Below are 19,219 nucleotides of genomic sequence, written 5' to 3'. Positions count from 1 at the left end.
CTATATGTTAAAACCTGGTTATAAAAAATGTGTTATTTTTGTTTTAATATTCAGTAATAAAAGGAATGTAAGGATGTTTAAGCCAATTTAGGTGAATCCTGCAACTGGAGCAGAAATTAATGAAGAAAAACTGCACAAGTGCTTACAAAAAAGTGGGAAAACAAGCACAGATAGAAGAAAGTGGTAAAGAAAAAAAGCAAGAGGAAAGAAATGATGCTGTTTAAGAAAATGGCGTCCTGAAGCAGAATAAGAACTCAAAATTGTTTGCTGTATTATTTTTACTTTTTTCCATGCATTATATCTAAGTTGCATTCTGAACTGTCTTACTGTGAGCACACGTTCATGTAGGCAAATGAACCCTCTTATGTCTGTTAGCTGTACCAAAATTAAGATGTAGAATCATCAGTTTTCTGTTCAGAGTATCCCTTTATGACCTGATTAATTAGGAACTTTTGATAAATTCAAGTTCTTGTTTGGTATGAATATGTAGTACACCTTATCTGTTGGGTACTCATAGAACACCACAGATGGGTAATAATCCAAACTGTAAATCTCTGTTAGCCTAATGTGGATAGCAGCCGTGCTGTTTTGGTACAAACTGTACTCAAGAAGCCATACAGTCAGCATGAGCTATTGTAAACTAAGAGCAGCCCTGGGTGAGGAACATCACCTTGCACTTTGATCCCATTGATTTCTGCTTGAAACCACCGCTTGATTGAGCAAAGCGTTACTTGACTCATTGTGGCTGTCGTTCTGCCACTGTTCTGTGTTGAAGCGCTCTGCTGCACCACAATTCAATGCTAACATGGGAAAGGAATGAGTGTGACAAAGAAAAGGCTAAGTAGTTAAATATGCCTGAAAGTATTTTTTTTTTTTTCGTCAAAACCAATTCTCTAGGTTGGTCAAAACTTCGAATGGCCTTCTGCCAGCTTTTGGTATCCCTGTTTTAAAACCTCTTGGCAGGTTTTAAATGAATTGCATAGAAGTTTTAGAGGGTTGGAGACAGCCTTGTTGTGATACCAGCCAACATGATTTACACGGAGATCCTACAGAGAGATTATCCCGACAGCAGAGCAGGACAGCAGCTCCTCTGCTGAGCAGCGTCCTTTGGGGAACTGAGTTGTTATTTAAGGATGAGAAGGAGCAGGCACTCGGTGTAGAACGGAAAGCCAGGCTTGTGTTTCACGCTAAAAGAGGAACATGAATCCTGAATTTAGGAACATCACTAATTAGGTAAGAGTCTGACTTGGTGACGCTAGATTTAATAAGTGATTAAGTTTACTTTGTCCAACATTGAGGGAAACGTGTCTCCCAGCTATGGAGTGGTGCCACAGGAATTCTACTTGTAGAACACTAAACGTTCGATGTTTGCAACCAGTAGAGGCGCAGAGCGAGAAACTGAAAGGCAGAGCCAGGCGCCCGGCCCCGCCCTGCTGGTGGGCGGGAGTGACCGCCTGCGCGAGCGTCGCGCATGCGCACAGTAGACACTCCCTGTCCAGCCCCCGCCCGGGCAGGCAGCGCCCCTTTCTAGTAACTTCCCCGAAGTGCTGCGTCATCAGCGCGCGCCGCGGCCAGGCCAGGGTATTTCCGCCCGGCGCTGCGGGAGCGGGCAGAGCTTGGTGGGGTGAGGCGAGAGCTGGGGAGCATCGCGCTCGTTCGGAGCTGCCGTGCGTTAGGAGCTGGCCCGGCCCCGCTCACTATGTCAGACAGCGCAGACAGCCCTGCGGGGCGCCGCAGCCCCCCCGAGTCCCCTGCTCAGGGCTCGGCTGCCGACGAACCGCGGATCATCAGAGTCACGGTGAAGACTCCCAAAGAGAAAGAGGAGTTCTCTGTTGCCGAAACGAGCAGCATCCGGCAGGTGAGGGGTGGCTGGGAGTGAGGGAAGCGCGGCCCGCTAGCCGATCCCTGCCGCGGTCTGCGGCCTCACACCGCAGGGCCGGGGCCTGTGCCGGTGACGAAGCGGCTGCTGCCCGCCCGAGCTGCGCGGGGCCGGGGTGGAGAGCGGCGGGGCTCGGCCGGGATCCGCTCCCTGCGGGACGGTCGCTGAGGTGGTCGCATCCCCCCGACCTCTCGCTCCCCGCGGTCTTGTGCCGGCTAGGGAGAAGGCCAAGGCCGGCTCTTGCCGCGTTGCCCGGGCTGAGTCAGGCTGGCAGCGGGAGGCGGCTGCTTGCTTGCCGGCGGGGCTACGGAGAGCGTGCGCAATCACCTTCCTAAGAGCGCTGCGGGGCCGGTCGTTATTTTGGTAAAATGTACCTTAAAAAGAAAAAAAAAAAAAGAGGAAAAAAAAAAAAAGAACGCCACAGCGAGCATCTGGATTTTAGGGAAGTTGTCTTTTGTGGTAGATTGTAAAAAATTTCTACTGCAAATAAAGCGTAGCTTCAGCTGTGCTTCAGTGTGTTCGGTATTGATACGGGGCACTGCATGGTGGTACTGCTTGATAACTGATGTGCTGGGGTCTTTTTTACATTCTTATGAAAGCCTGTACCCCCTTCCCCCCCCCCCCCCCCCCCCCAGTGCCTTCGGCTTGAAAGAAATAGTGAATCATCATTTCAATTTCCTGTAATGCTCTTGTTTTTCCTGGAGGTTTTCTGTGCAGGTATTGACGGGGACTTTTGTTTGAATTAGAGGGCCACCAATCATAGAAAAACTACAGTCGGAGCCAGAGGTAGAGTCTGTAAAGTCAGTCTTCTGTTTGTGACGTAGATGGATACTGCTTTGCTAAAATACTCCAAAAGATGCAGTTGCCTGGAGGGGATTCAGAGCTTATTTCACTTCCCATAAGATTTGTCTGAAATGTTGTCTGAAGTATCTTCAGATGAGGTGACTCAGTTTGACTATTTTTTTTTTTACCTTCTTATGTGTGACTTGTAGCTGCAGACTAAAACATGGGTGCATATATGAGCTCTGCTGTCACAGAAATCCAGCCATGAAACTTGACAACCTGAGTGACAGGTTAGAAAGCTGATGTTACTTTATTACAGCCCTGGGTGCATGGTGGATTGATCGTCCTAGCATGCACACCCAGAATGTAAAGCACACAGATCTTACACACTTCAACATGTAAATTTATGTACAATTTCCACAAAGTGCCTGCCTGCTCTTAGAATTGCTTTATATATTAAAATGTAATGCCACACATGTGATGAGTTAATATGGGGTTCTTGCAAGGGAATATTTGGTAGTGGTGAGGTTCCATTGGGAGGTGTTGCCGAAGCAAAAGGTTGTGTGGGCCAGGCCCATATTTAGTCAAAAACTAAAGTATTATTAGTATTTTTGAGAATCATGGCTATTTACTTAAGTTTCTCGTTAGCACGTTGACCTTGTTATTGTTCCTATATTATCAAACCCAGCAGGGTACAGCATATCTCCTCAAGGCTTGTGGGATTAGACTCTGCTTTTAGGCTTCAGATGTCCTGCTTATCTAGGAGTAACAGCCTTCCCTAAAGAGAATGTCAGTTTTCTGAGGAGTTTGAATTAGTTGCTGAAGGCTCTGAATTTATTGCCAGGTATCACTGCTGCTGTCAAAATGCAAAGCTTGACATCATTCGTTATGGATGAACCAGAAGACACTGTGTGGTTATCTAAGGGGAATACAGGAGGTTAAGTAAAAGCCCTGAGTGTAGTAACAGCAACTTGGATAGAATTTACGCTTTTGTTATACCTAGTTGCTGTGAGGAGACAAAATGCTGGTATTTCTTTCAATTTTTCCCATTATTTTGCTTATAAGCATCCCAGAAATAAGCTTAATTGAGGTCCTCTCTCCAGCTGCTGGGGAGGTGATACTCTCCTGTCTTCGGTGGTCTTTTTCCAGCATCCTATCTGCTCCTCCGTCTGCAAACTTAATCTAGGCGTTTCTCCCAAAGGTAAAATGACTGTGTTTGCTTTTAATGTTATTCACAGTGTTTGCAGAAATGTGTCTGAAGGGGGCACTTTTTGCTCTTCTAAGCAACGTCAGTGCTGTTATAAAGGAACTGTAAAATTCTTTGCGCTTTTTTTTTTTTTTTTTAAGATTCATGCACCAGATCTAACAGGAGGATAACATCTATCACCAAAAACAATGTAACTGCAATTTACTTGGATGCTTCAGGAAGTGTAAACAAATTTACTTTAGGTCAGATATTCTACAAATTTGTCTTAGCATGATTTTTTTTTTTAAATATGATGGCCAGTAGGGATGCCAGGTTTTTTTTGTGACCAGTTGTCTTAAAAGCTGAAATATCTAGATAAGCTAGCAAGAACATGGTTTTTTAAAAGCAGACATGCAGTTTTAAGTAGTTAATGAGCATGCTGCTTGAAATGTAGTTGTTGTCCACTTATCTTAAACACTAAACATTTGACAGTACATAAAAGGTACAGATTGTATTTTCAGTTATATCTTGAAGTAAGATTGCCCCTGGGGGCCCACCATTTGCTGTGGGTCCTAAGCTGTATCACAACTACCACTAAAAAATGCAGTGTCTGGTAGTGGCTAACAGTCTGTTCTTCTTAAACTGTAATAATAAACTGTTCTTAACAATAAACATCAGCACAAAATGTGATGTTTCTAGAGCTGACCCTGAAAATGGGTTAGTCTCAAATACAAAACAAATTGCATATCTGTTCAAATGTGCCTGGGATCAGTAAGTGGTTTTGTCATCTTGTTATTGGTCGGCCAGCTGTGTCTACTATATTGCAGGCGGGGAAAAAAAAGGCCTAAACTCATGCAGTAAAGTAAAAGCTATTCAGTTGCATATTTCTATAGCTAATATTATGACTCAGTGATTTTTTTTTTTTTGCAGTCATTTCAGAACATTTCCAGAACGAAACTCTAGGCTTTTAGATAAATATTTTGAGCTACTGGGGCCAGATCTAGGGCTATACAATATGTCTTATTTCTTGCTCTCTTAACATAGAAATATAGCATCACAAGCTGGAAGGGACCCACAAAGATTATCGGCTGAGCTCCTGGCTCCACACAGAACCACCTAAAATCCAAACTGTGTGTCTAAGAGCAGTGTCCAAAATGCTCCTTGAACTCTGGCAGCTTGGGGCTGTGCGCACTGCCCTGAGCAGCCTGTTCTGTGCCCACCACCCTCTGGTGAAGAGCCTTTTCCTGATAGCCAGCATGAACTCTTCCTGGTGCAGCTTTAAGCTATTCCTTCTTATCTTGTCAATGTCTGCCAGAGAGAAGATGTCACCATTTCCATCTCAGCTTCCCTTCATGAAGTTGTGGGCAGCAATGAGGTCACCCCTCAGCCTCCTCTAAGCTGAACAAATCAAATATTCTCAGCTGCTCCCTGTAAGTCATGCCATCTAGACTTTTCACCATCTCCGTTGATCTCCTTTGGACACCCCTAATAGTTTTATATCCTTCTTATACTATGGAGCCCAGAACTGCATGCAGAGTCTTGAGGTGAAGCAGCACCAGTGCTGAATATGGGGGGTCAGTCACTTTTCTGACAGGTTAGCTATGCAGTGTTTAATGCACCTGAGGATATGGTTGGCCCTTCTGGGCACAGAGGGCACATTGTTGACTCCCACTAGTTAAGCCATTAGCCAGAACCTCAAATCCTTCTCTGAAGGGCTGTGCTCCTGCTGTTTATTCCCCATCCTATACATACCTACATCCAAGACTGCAGAATCCAGCACTTGCTGTTGTTACATTTCATATCATTTGTGATGTTCAACACTCCGATCAGTCATTCTTTCTTTCAAGCCTCTCTAGCATCAAGGGAGTCAGCAGATGCTCCTGATTTAGTAAGTGTCTGAAGCCTTACTTGATGTGCACTCAACTCAAGGTAAAGCAGCTTTCCATCTACTGTAAGAAAGTGTTTTGTTTTCTTTCTATATTGAAAACTTCAGTAACTGAGTCATTTGCTGATCCCGTGTTGTGCATCTAGAACATGGAGTATGCAGGTTACAATGGAAAACAACCTTCAAATGATAAGCCACTTTGGAAGGTTGCTTGAACACTTGCAAGTGCTGCCCATCTGTCTCTTTCTTATTTTGTTGTTTTTTTTTCCCCTGTGAAATCTGTTTGTGCTCAGCGTGTCTTTAATCATTGTCAGTACAAGGAAATCCCATGGGGTCCCTCCCACAGGTTGCCGTCTTGTGTGGGCTGCAGCTTTCCAAGCTCAGCTCCAACGCTGCTCTGTACCACGAGACGCCCCCTTCAGGCGCTGCTCTGCATGGGTGGCAGCTCCCCTCCAGGCCTCCTGCTCCACAGCGGGCTGCTCTCCAGGGCTGCAGCTCTTCCCAGGGGGCTCCTGCAGGCGTGTCCGTGAGCAGTCCCTCCTTCAGGCCTCATCCACTGCTGGGCTGCAGGGAGTAAGCTTCTGCTCTGTGCCTAGAGCTCCTCCTGCCCTCCTTCTGCACTGACCTTGTTGGGTGTGGGATTGTTTCTCTCACATGTTCTTGCTCCTCTTTCCCACCTTTCCTCAGTCTGCTGTCCCAGAAACACAGTCAGCTCTGGCCAGCGGTGGGTTCCTTTTGTAGCAGCTGGAACTCGCTCTGATCTGATGTGGGACTCTGTTCACAGAGGCTGCTCACTCCTGCAACTCTCCAACCTAACTAACCCTTGTTGTGTAAACCTGATAGAGTTGTTATTTTGGTAGAATTAAAAAAAGAAAAAAGAAAAAAAAAGAAAGATGGTATGTTGACTTGCCTGATAGTTGGCTTAGTTCAGTGTTCCTTCTGAGTTCTGTCTAACCATATTTGGCAAGTGTTTTCTAATAAATGACTGGTGGATACGGTAAGATACGAACACATATTTGAATAATTGTATGAAGTATTCTGTATGCAGATACTTCTATGCAGTGTAGCAGCTTCATTTTGATACTTCATTTTTTTTTTCTTTATAAAGTTATCTGTGTCAAATAGTGCTGCTCTTCTTCCTATGATTTCCTGCAAGCTCGTTTTGCTAGCTTCAGTCATCCTTAGTCTTGAAGGGATGAGGAAGGGGAGCACAGAACTGTAAAAGACAGTTTTGTAAACTGCTTAAAATTGACAACAGCGGGGAAATACCCATGTGGGTTAATACCTGTCGTAGAAATAACATTAAGCGTTGTAGGTATTTCAGAGTTCACTCAATGTCTATATCTACTGACTATAAACTTTGGCTATATAGGAAGGTCAGTAAAAATATGAGTAAGGTTTGGACGTTACTTTACAAATTGTGAACTACGTGGTGGATTACATGTCTAAAAAAAAACTAGCATCTGTCGTCTTGTTGCTGATGAGGTTAATAGTTCCTTATATCTGACAGACTGAAAAGAATATTAACTGTTGTCTGTAGTTCACTCATGTTGTATATTCCCTATCACTTTAAATTTAAGCTTACTGAAATCAAACTAAAAGATATTTAACTGGTGGTCAAATGAGTAATAATTCTATTGGCAGTAATTCACATAGCAGTTTTTCCTCAGAAGGAATGGATATTGTCCAACCTCTTCCTCATTAAGTTGAAAAATCCTCTGTCTTAGGCTGTTTCATGTGAAAAAGAAAGTGTAGGATACTTTTGTAAAATGCATCTCTTCTGCAAGAATTGCTGTTTGCATATAGTACTCTCATGTCCTTTTTCAGTCCTGTTGGCTTGCTAGAGAAAAAGCCTGTTCTGTTGCAAGCACAGTACTTTCCACCAGTAGTTGCAGAGTCCTTTTATGGAAAAGGGAGGAACTGCTAATCATCTCTCTTAGGTCAAAGCATTAAGGAGTGGAATGGCTTGCTGAAGTTTGCCTGGAAGGTGCAAAACTGGCTAGAACGTGAGTCCTGAGATGTTCCCACTAGATGGCACTGCCTCTGATTTTCCTTTCTGAGCTGTTAGGATTGTAAACACATCAAGAATGTGAGTTTGTTTCTCAGAATGACTTTTTTGTCATTTTGGGTTGATGGCAGTGTTTGGGGGAATAACGTGATTGTGAAACGTGCACGTGTATTTGACAGGGGTATGGGAAAATGGTAACTCTCCATCAAGTCATAACAGACAAAAAGAAGCATGTATGGCAGCCTAATTTTGGGTGCACTTTCCAGCAGTGCTTTCTCTGCTGCAAAAATCAGCCATGCCAAAAGTGCTTTGCTGCCTGTAACCACAAATTCTTGTCCCTCTTCCTGTATAACTTCCAAGAGTTGCGCAATGAAAACTCCATTTTCACTGATTCGCTTTTAATTCAGAGTCATGAGATTATCCGATATGATTCATCTGGAAAGGAGACCACAGCCATCAACAGTTGTACTGCTGTGAGTGTGTTTGGTTCTTTGGTTCCTCAATTCCTGGGTTTGGAAGACTTTTGATTCCATTGTATGAAATGTATCTAGAGCTCGTCAGTGTTAGCCTCTGTTGAATCTACTATGTGTGGGTGTAAGAGGCTGGAGTATTATTAATATGCTGAGCCATGTGTTTTAATGGAGAAGGCAGTTGAAGTTTAAATAGTCCTGGATGTGTTTTGAAACGCAGTTGTGAACAAGGTAGTGTTACAGTGTTTTTTGTAACAGGACTGTTATTCGAGGAACTGCTGGGAGTGTAAATTGCAATTCTGCCATGTAATAGATATTAACCTTCACTTTGTTACCGTGTTCAGAGCAGTTTGGTTTGGGAAGATTGCAACTTTGCTTTTTTATTGTCATGTAGATAAAGTTGTATTTTAGTATTTTTAAAGCAGTTACAGTTTTCTGGAGCCTCTTGTACACTGACTTTCAGTGGTAATTAGATGTTAATTCCCTGAGGCCTCTTTCATACTAGTACAGTAATTTCAGTTTTAATTATGTCTCATTAAGTCAATATTGAGAAAATTTGGGAAATGTTTTTTTCATTTACTTGTTTTCCTCCTTTTATTCTTTGTTCACAGCATCCATGTGGATGGAGGGTAATGTTCTCACTGTCTTAAATGGCAGAGAGTGAGTCAGCAAAAAACTTTTGAATCGTAAGGTGATATCATCTCAAAATACAGTTTGCATTTGAAGTTTTTTACTTTAGCTGGTGTAAACTTTGATGAACCTTCCAAGGCCAGTTTATCAGATGGTCAAATGTTAGAGACAAAAGTTTGAAGTATGGGTATCCCTTGCAAAGTGACTGTGCAAAAAAGTCTTTTATAGACAACTCTTCACGTGTATTCAGATACGTAGGTGCTTTGTTCACTGACAAAATTTTTACTATAACTAGCTCACATAAGGATTATGCAGGTTGGATTCTCTTCACGTTGTTTTGGGCCTGGGCAGCAGCAGAGCAGTGTTCACCTGTATGTTGCAAAAACCTTCAGAGGCAATCAAGTAGAGCAGATGTAGTGGAAGCCTTAACAACTTCTGTAGACTGTTCCTGTGATAATGTAGAACCAAAGAGTAGAGTTCTGTTAGTAGAGTATTGGACTGAGTTATGTTTTAAAGTACTGTGAAATCAAGGATATTTTATTTAGAAACTAAGAGTGTAAAAAATGAGAGAGAGTAAAAAATGCCAGAGTTACCTTTAAAAGCAAACAAACAAAAACAAACAAAACAAAAAAAAACCCCACGAAAAATTTTACAAGTTAAGGTAAAATAGGAATGCAGACCTGGTGCTTCAGTACAACCAGCTTTAGATTTGCTCTAATTTATGTCAAATCTATGAGTTTCTGTGCTTTGAGGAGGCTGTGCCCTTGAGTTAAGTCATTCTACTTAAGAATGATTTCTGTTTCTTCTTCTTGGGAAGCCAGGCCTCTGTCTTGATGTTAGCCATGTGTTTCAGGTTGATGCATATGTCTGACGTGCTTATTTCCACTGATTCCTCTAATAATGCGGTTTAAAAGTTATTTCAATTCTTACCTTATTTTGAGTGTATTCAGTTACTAGAGCACTACAATTAAATAGTTTCTGTGGAAATGCTAGGCATTTAGTATAGCAAATCATTATTCTTAGAAATGTTATGTTGAAGTAAGTCATCATTCTTGAACTGAATTTTTCTGTGGAAATACAAACTGACTAAAACTGTTGTTTGTAATGTTAAATGCTAGTAAAAAGGAAGAGTTAGTGCAGTGGGAGAACTGCATAGATAAAGTCATTGCTTCCATCTGGCTACTGAGACTTAAAACTGCTTCCATTCTTGGTTTTCCCAGGCAACAACGTGTTTTTATCATAGAATCATAGAACAGCTCAGGTTGGAAAAGGCCTTAAAGATCATCAACTCCAACTGCAGTCTAACCTTACTACCCTAACTCTAGTAACCCTCTGCTGAATCATGTCCCTGAGCACCACATCCAAATGGTTTTTAAACACATCCAGGGATGGTGACTCAACGACCTCCCTGGGGAGCCTATTCCAGTGCTTATCAACCCTTTCTGTAAAGAAGTTTTTCCTGGGGTTGTTGTAACCAAAATGCTGGACGTGACGCTTGGACCTGCTGAAACTCATACAGTTAACCTTGGCCCACTGATCCAGTCTATCTAGTTCGCTCTGTAGTGCTTTTCTACCCTCTAGCAGATCAACATTCCCTCCCAAGTTAGTGTCATCTGCAAACTTATTAAGGGTGCACTCAATCCCCTTGTCAAGATAAAGATAAAGAAGTTAAATAGGAATGGCCCCAGTACCAGGCTCTGAGGGACACCTCTCGTGACCAGCTGCCAACTGGATTTGACTCCACTGATCACAACTCTTTGGGCTTGGTCATCCAGCCAGTGTTTCACCCAGTGGAGCATATGCCCATCCAAACCGTGGGCAGCCAGCTTCTCCATGAGAATATTGTGGGTGGCAGTGCCGAAGGCCTTACTGAAGTCCAGGTAGACCGCATCGACAGCCTTACCTTCATCCACAACCTTACCTGTTAAAACAGTAACTGTAGCTTACCATTAGTGTTACTTAGTTAAATTGTAGAAATGGAAAAACTAAGTGATATCAGAGTTCATTTTATTAAAAACACCTAAATACATCCCATCATTTTCTTCTTTACTTCCTTCTTTTGTTGATTGTGTTTAATTTGAGATATTGAAGTGACACATATTAGATTGACATTTGCAGTTCTCTTTAGGAAAAGAGAACTGATGTAGTTGTCTTTGCTGTTTGCATCGAGGAACTTCCAGAGTTGATGCTGCTTTTTCTTACCAAAGTGCTGTAGCACCTTATCTCCTTAATTATTTGTTGCATGTTAGAGTGGTGAGGAGTCCTATAAAAACTACATGTACAAAAGGCCTGTGGGAGTTAGAATGCAATTGTCATTCATTTCTTCATTTTGTCATTACTCTGTCTGAATTTGAAGAAAACTGTGGGTTTTACTATATGAGAATGATCTTGCATTTAATTTAGTTACCAGTAACAGTGAGAGGTAGAGACTAAATGGAGAGATGCTTGCCCACAGAGGATAGGAAAAATTTCTCTATTCCACTGTCCCTAACTCTTCTTCACAAAGCCAACAGTAGTGATTTGTGTTACCATAGGATGGTTTGGGTTGAAAGAGGCCTTAAAGATTATCTAGTTCCAAACCCCTAGGCTGCCTAGGAACCCATCCAGCTCAGCCTTGAAAACCTCCAGAAGTGGGACATCCACAGTTTCTCTGGGCAGCCTGTTCTGCTATGTAACTTCCTTCATATTAAAGCATTTCTTCCTAATATCTAATGTAAATCTATTTCAGATTAAAACAATTCTTCCTTGTCTTGTCACTACATACGCTGGTCAAGAATGCCTCATCATTTTTCTTGTAAGCTCACTTTAAATACTGGAAGCACAGTGAGGTCTCCCACAGGGCTCTCTCTACTCCAGAGTAAACAAGATCATATCCTGAGCTTGTCTTCATAGGTAGCCTGTCTTCACAGGAGAGGTGTCCTCTGATCATCTTCATGGCCCTTCTCTGGACCCACTTGAACAGCTCAGTGTCTTCGTTGTGTTGGGTGTCCGAGGCCTGACTGCAGTATTCTGGGTAGAGCCTCCTGAGAACACTCCAAGCTAGGTCTAATCATCTTACAGTACTGGCAGAGATTATGTGGTTCTGAAAGCTGGCATACATTGGATGCTGAGAATTAAAAAACAGCAACAAAACTTGTACTGAAAAAAATTTGTACGGTTCTTTACTGCAGGTGTATAAAATGATCTCTTCCCTCTACCTCTGAAAAAAACTGTGCTATTCTCATAGGCCTATTTTGCTATGTTGTTATTTTTGATTATTAAAAGTAGTCATCAGACTCATTTACAAATTGAATATCATGACATCACATCTAGGTGGTTTTCTTTTGTGGATAAAACATGAAGCATGGCTCAGTCATTGCAGAAATCTCAAGAATATGCTGAATTCACGTGAGGCTGATGAATAAGACCTGACTTGTTTTTTTTCTTTTTCTTTTTTTCCCCTCACAGTGGTTAGTCTATTTATATAAATATGCCTCACTTAACTGAAATTGTCTCAGTACTTATGATAGATTTGTTTTCCTGGCTGGAAAAAGGTCCTTTGTCCATTTGGATTGCGTGCATACATTGCTGTAAAGGTTTCTTTGTGGTTCTGGTACGTTGGATTTTGCATTCATGTCTTAGATTAGCGTTGTTTTTGCAGGTCATCTAAAGCATTATCATGATAGTCGGGAAAAGGAAGTGTATAGCCTTTGATGCCTATGTACTAGTAATACTAGGTACCGTGTAGCTATGTTCTATAAAAGGTGTTTTGTTTCCTCATGGATAAATAGCTGCTTCTGGAAACGTGGCAGGACATGGCTCTTAGCGCTGTTTACACTACAGCATCAACTTAATGATGATAATTGAGTTGCTCCCTGTCACATCATACTGTGAAAGTATGACAGCAAGTTACATTACTCTTTGGTCTGGCACAATATTTTTATGTGTTAACTTTGTACCAAACTGAGTATTTCTCCTGGTTTTGCTACTCTGGAATGTGCATTCTTGGGAATAATTAACTGAAAAGAATGCAGAATAGGAAGCAACCGTCTATGAAGTTATTCTGCAGAAAATGGTCTACACAGTTAATAGTTGTTAAATAAGTCAACACTGTTATTTTCCCATATGGGCTTCTGCTTCTTATAAGTGGGAGTGTATCTTGCAAGACGTACAGTTTATCCTGCTATCTCAGTAAGAGTGAGTAAGAATTTATGTAGAATATTGTAGCTTGTTTTGAGTGTTACGCTTACAACATAACCGAATTTAAAAATTCAGAAAGTAGTGAGAATGATTGGATTAGAAAACACTACTCCTCAAGGAAAGGTTAGCTTCACTGCAACCCTTTATTCTAAAGAGAACAATCTGTTTGCATTGACCATGGTGGGCAGGACAATGAAGAAACAGGAGAGTGAAGCTCTGGAGTAGGTTTCTTGGGAAAAAAGATAATGGAGTCTATCACTGGAGACCTCTGAAAACAGACTAGATAAACATGTCAGTAATAGTTCAGGTAAGTAAGCCACTTTGGAAAGGAATGAACTCACTGACTTTCTGGAATACTGACAAAGGTAGATATTGTCTGTATAAAGGCTGACTTAGAAGCTGTTTCTGTAAGAACCAGAACTAAATCTGTGTGGTCAGACTTAAGAAACCAGGGGCTGCCTCCTAACCAGACAAAGACTTATCTTTTTTTTGCATTTTTTCTTCTCTTCCTGTACAATAAACCCTTCCAATTAGAGACTCATGTTCAAAGTATAATACTAGGGGATTTTCTTTTTTAGTCCTGCCAATTATGAAATGTAATTATTAATAATTGTAAGATTAATATTTGAGTTTTCTGTAGAAGTGAGAATTTCTAGAATGCTTTAAATTTTTCTTCTGAGGTGGTATGGTCAATTTAACTTTAAAATGCCAAATAGGGTGAACTTCTGGAGTTTTTCCCAACTGACTAGAATACCTTCAAAAATAATTAACCTACTGAGTAGTCTTGTTGAAAAATGTACCTAGCTTTGATATAATCAAGTCATTCCTACTATTTTCCTTTTTGCTTTTAGTGACTTTTTTCCTTGCTGTGAAAATTTCTATAGAATAATAAAATCTCAGTCAAAGTGTAACCTGGTTACTACTTGATAAGAAGGCAGAAAGATATATGATGGGATTCCATGTTCTCTTGTGCTAATGAGAGTGTGATTTTTTTGGTCAGCTGAAATATGTGACTTTTCACTATGATCTGGGCTTGGGGCTATTTCCCTTCGTTATGTTATAGTTGCTGAGAAAGCAGAGCCAACTGAGAAGTACTTTCTTGCCTGTGTGGAAAGAAGTGCTAGTTTTGTTGCATGGAAGGCTGCAAAACTGTCTGAGGAGTGAGGATAATTCTTTGATTGGTTCAAGGCAAAGTGTAGACAGATTCACTGTAATTGGGATATTCTATCCTCAGTCTGATCAGCAAAGGATAAATTCTGTAGTGTTTATGTGTTTTGTGTGTGTGTGTGTGTGTGTATATATATATAAACATATTAGTATACATGTACTGATATATATGTAATATGTGTGTATAATACTATATATACTTAGTAGAACATGTAAATTGTGTGTGTGTGTATATATATGTATATATATAAACTAGTACATAGTTACTGTTATGGATGTGTGCCTGAAATACTAACTGTGAAACACTTCTCATCTTTATTGCATGGAAGAGGAATGACTTAATTGTTTATCTTTCTTTGTGCAAAAAAAAAAAAAGAGAGAAAGTTGAGTGACTTTAATGAAGTATTTTATTTCTAGATAGTGTGAAGTGGAAAATACAGTGCAAGTAGGTTAGTATATTAAACTTGAACCAAGTCCACAAATTATTAAAAACATAGTAGTTCTGTATACAATTATGTAAGTGTATAAAATTAACTTTTTTGTTTAGTTTAAGGAAGAAATTTCTAAGCGTTTCAAGTCCCATACCGATCAGCTTGTACTCATATTTGCTGGAAAAATATTGAAAGATCAAGATACTTTGACTCAGCATGGGATTCACGATGGACTCACTGTTCACCTGGTTATCAAAACACAAAACAGGTAATGTTAATGATAAGCAGTTGTCTCTTTGCTTCTAAGAAGTCAAAATACTTATAATTTCTGATATGACAGCTTCCTGTTGGTCAAACTTAGATCTGACTAAGCAACTTTAGTCAACTTGTTAGTCGTGGTGCAAAAGAAGTCTGAAGTTAAAGTGCTCTTTTCTTAGACCTGTGTCATATTTTAATCAGATTCATGTTTCTGAATTCAAGTAATAGAATCATAAAATCTTTTGAGTTGGAAGAGACCCGTTAAGGTTATCTAGTCCAACTTCCTTGCAATGAACAGGATCACCTGCAGCTGTATCAGGTTGCTCTCTTGCTTTTGCTCTTTAACTTCAATGGTACTGTTGACTGCATTGCACTTTTACAGTTGTCTAAGGTAGCAGCTTTTAATGACCACAAATGTCTGTTAAGCAGCATTACTTTTGAGACATCAAAAATAAATAAATAAATAATCTTTCTGTTTTGGGGAGAGAGAAAGGAGAGAAAGTTTTTGAGAGATAACTACTTTAGTGGAACCAGTTTATCTGCCTGAGCAGACTGACTTACTTTTTTTAAGATTTTGTTTTGGTGAGGCTACTTCTAACTGACAATGAGAAAGATGCATAAATTGGCTCTATCCCATCTTCACATTACCTGTGAAATGTTCTGAAGGAAGAGTTGACTGAAAATCATTTTGGTCAAATAGGGTAAGGTATACCTCATTTGAATCTACTTTATATAGTCAATAACATGTTTGTTCTAGTCTGAAAGCATTCTTGCTACTCTTCTTATGTCTTTCCTGTTTGTGGTGAGGATCTTCTGTGGGAAAAGGTCAGATGTTGAAGGGAAAGAGCATGAAACTAATAAGCAGAAAGAAGAAATATGCTTCCCCTTCTTAGGCATCGCTAGCATTGTCATGACTTTTGGGAACCTGCTGAAATGTAGGTCTGATGAGCAATACCAATATTGTATGCAGTATAATCTAACAGTGTAATTTTATTCTCCATGTATCTAAAGAGTACTCTGCTGTTGTTATGACTTCTGCTCTTTTTAATTTGGACTCTTGAGTGTGATAGGGAAGTTTTGTAAGCCATGGTAGTAGTGATAATAGGATATCATTGACTTGCACACACCTCTGTGAGTTCATAAGTTGGACCTAACAGTAGTTGTACATACTAAATCAAAGTACTGAAATAGCAGTGCCAGTCTCTCGTTCCTTCTCACACTTGCCTCTGGTCAGTTCTAGGTGCAGTGTCACATTGTTCTTTTCGTGGGATTTTTGTTGCCTTCAAAAAGGCTTGGTGTACCTGCATGAGTCCTCAGCATTTCTGTCCACATCATATTCTGCATCCTATCCCCTTATCCTGGTCTCCTGCAATGTAATGTAGTTTATGCTGGCTGGTTTAATGTGGCCAGTAGAGTTTCAAAATAGCGGTTAGCAGTAGATAGTGAAGATACACTGAATTTCTGAATATGAAGGTCCAAGTAGGCACCATTTTAGATGCTCACAAGCTGATGAAGGAATATAATGGTGGACTTAAAACATAGACTTCAAACAATTTTCACTAAAAGGCTTGAAGCTGAAAGACTTGAGATCTAACCAGTACGTTTCCCCATTTCCAAATAGAAGCATGTTGAAATGCTTTTTAGTCATGTCCTGTTTTCTGTTTTTCTTTGAGACCTGCCAGTTGAGAGGTATGGTTGCTTCTCAGAATAGCTGAAGAACCAAGTAAATATCTATGCTTGTATTATACCTTTTTCTTACAGAGAAGATATTTGTGTATTTTCTTAGACTAAGAAAACCAAGTATCTTCATTAGGAAGTTCACATTAAGTATAAACACCCTTCCAATCTATGATCTTTGTGACTGGAGTTACAACTGCATGGCTAGTTGCACTGATTACATGGTCCAATAGTGGTAGGACAAACAAGATTGATTTTAAAATAAAAGAGGGGTGGTTTTGATTAGATAGTAGGAGGAAATTCTTTATTCAGAGGATGGTGAGGCTCTGGCTCAAGTTGCCGAAACAAGCTGAGGACGTCCCACCCCTGGAGGTGTTCAGGGCCAGATTGGATGGGCCTGGGCAGCCTAATCTGGTGGGTGGCAGCCCTGTCCATGACGGGGTGATTGGAAACGAGAGAATATTTAAGATCCCATCCAACCCAAGCCATTCTATTCATCTGTGTTTGTACTGGTATTGTGTTCAAAGTTGACAGTTGCTCTTAAGCATAAGTACTCTGCAACATTGTTCTCAGGAACCCAGGGTATTACCCACTGCCATCAGTCAGGGAGCCTTATTACAAGCCCAAGTACCCGTTTCCTGGGTTGTTAGTGTATTTCTGGGAGCTTCCCTCTAGAACAAGTTTTCATTCAATAGATTCTGTGCGTGCTTTGGTAGACCTGGGATTCTCTTACTAGAGGACAAATAAAAATAAGCAAAACTGAATTATATGAATCATCATGGATTGAAGTTTTAGGAGAACTGCTAGATCTTGTTGACAAAAATGAGTGTTTCAGTCACTACACTGGAACGTCAGTAACAATCTGAATGAGGTTGCAAAGTCCTATGGTATCCTCAGTGTTCATGACATGCTACATTTTAGTTATCTATTTACAGGGGTGTTGATGGGATCCTTTGTATGGTAATACTGATGAGCTGGTGGAAGAACTTGCAAAGCATTTCATTGTCAGTTTGGTTTTTGATTTTAGTGACAGAGAACAATTAGAAACTGCAGGGGAAGCCTCTGTACTAAAGGCATCTGTCAGACTTGTAGGGTTGTTTTTTGTTTGTTTTTGTTTAGACTTTGCATTATTGAAGCAAGTAGAGAATTTTGTTGTACGAGAAAGATACTGAGATGAACTGATCTGTAAAATTTAGCATATTGTCTAATCCTCAAGTCTTTGTGAAATGTCTGCATGCATACATTCTACAAATTATTTTACACTGTAATTTTCTAATGCAAATGTTTATGTAATTGTTTAATGAACCAGTTTTAGCAAGTGATTTGGGCCTAAAACTTGCCTCATTGAGTAGAGGCAAGGTTAGCTTTGAATCAGCTGAGTTCTTTGATCTCTTACACCATATGGCAGCAGCAATACATTTGCCTCTGCAAGAGACGGGTGTAGTGAGTATATGAATTAGGCAGCTGGTTTTTACTCCATTCTTGGTTATGAAGATTGAGATTCTGATATTTGTCTTTTAATAAGACAATAATAGAATTTCACATTCAATGAGCCATCCTTACTGAATCCTTTATGGGATACGTTAGATTTTATTAGATTTTATTTCTTTAAGCCACAAGTGTATAATCATTACTGTCTGATGGCTACCAAATACAGTAGGGGAACGCAAAGAATCCCTGAAGCAAGGTAAAGACTCAGAAAGCAGTGCACTGTCAGGTATCTCTGGGGTTGTATGAGAAGGTGGTAATGGCTGCAGTGATGCCCATTAATTTTCTTAATGTTTGAAACTTCTCTCCTGAAGAACAGATGATGTTTCAGGTGTCTGAAAAACATATTACAGGAAACGGTCTAGAGAGATATGATTCTGAGAAATTATCAAAACGAAAAACTAAGATTCCCAAGTATGACACCCTTGCTACGTTTAATGACATTATTTAAACTGCCCTGCTGCATTTGTAATTTTGAAACTGTCCTTCTGTTTTTTAGATCACAAGATCACCAAGCTCAGCAAACACACACCAGCGGGAGTACCGCTACCACATCAGCATCAAGCAGTAGTACCTCAACACCAACTTCAACAAATAGTAACCCTTTTGGCTTGGGTAAGAACATCTGTTAGACCTCATGGTCGGAGTGGTGGAGCACCTCTCCTACAAAGAAAGGCCAGGGAAGCTGGACTTCTTCCCTCTGGAGAAGAGAAGGCTCCAGGGAGACCTCACTGTGTCTTTCCTTAAAGGAAACTTCTAAAAAGGGGGAAGACCAGCTTTTTACACAGTCTAATAGTGATAGGTCAGAGTAGAATGGTTTTAAACTAAAACGGGAGATTTTGATTAGATGTCAGGAGGTAATTCTTTTAGAATGTGGTTAGGCATTGGCACAGGCTGCCCAGAGAAGCTGTGGATGCCCCTTCTCTTGAGGTGCTCAGGGCCAGGTTGAATATTGCCCTGGGCAGCCTGATATAGTGGATTGCAACTCTGTCCATGGCAGGGGGAGTTGGAACTAGATGATCTTTAATGTCCTCTCCAGTCCAGACTATTCTCTGATGGGTATCTTCTACGGGGTACAGATCATTTTCTCCAAAGCTTTAGTCTAATGCAATCAATACTAAAGAGGAAAAAAAAAAAAGCAGAAACAAACACAAATACCCATGACACAGGTTGTAGGA

General features: G+C 40.6%; 1 protein-coding gene across 9 annotated transcripts in view; it reads left to right on the top strand.

The window, feature by feature from the left end:
* The first annotated feature begins 1,607 nt into the window (after positions 1-1,607).
* Positions 1,608-19,219, top strand: part of UBQLN1 (ubiquilin 1) — a 29,246-nt gene continuing 11,634 nt past the window's right edge. For 7 of the 9 annotated variants that reach the window (XM_040656443.2, XM_025144924.3, XM_004949193.5 and 4 more), the window contains exons 1-3: positions 1,608-1,858; positions 14,735-14,886; positions 18,541-18,656. In XM_040656443.2, the coding sequence (XP_040512377.1) occupies positions 1,700-1,858; positions 14,735-14,886; positions 18,541-18,656 (427 nt within the window). In that variant the 5' untranslated portion in view covers positions 1,608-1,699. Of the gene's footprint in view, positions 1,859-9,180; positions 13,328-14,734; positions 14,887-18,540; positions 18,657-19,219 lie in introns of those variants that run through there. The other 2 variants (XM_046905933.1, XM_040656442.2) reach the window with 1 other exon arrangement.

This window comes from Gallus gallus, chromosome Z (genome assembly GCF_016699485.2).
Source record: "Gallus gallus isolate bGalGal1 chromosome Z, bGalGal1.mat.broiler.GRCg7b, whole genome shotgun sequence".
Classification (NCBI taxonomy): Eukaryota; Metazoa; Chordata; class Aves; order Galliformes; family Phasianidae; genus Gallus; species Gallus gallus.
This window is presented reverse-complemented; position numbering and strand designations above follow the sequence as displayed.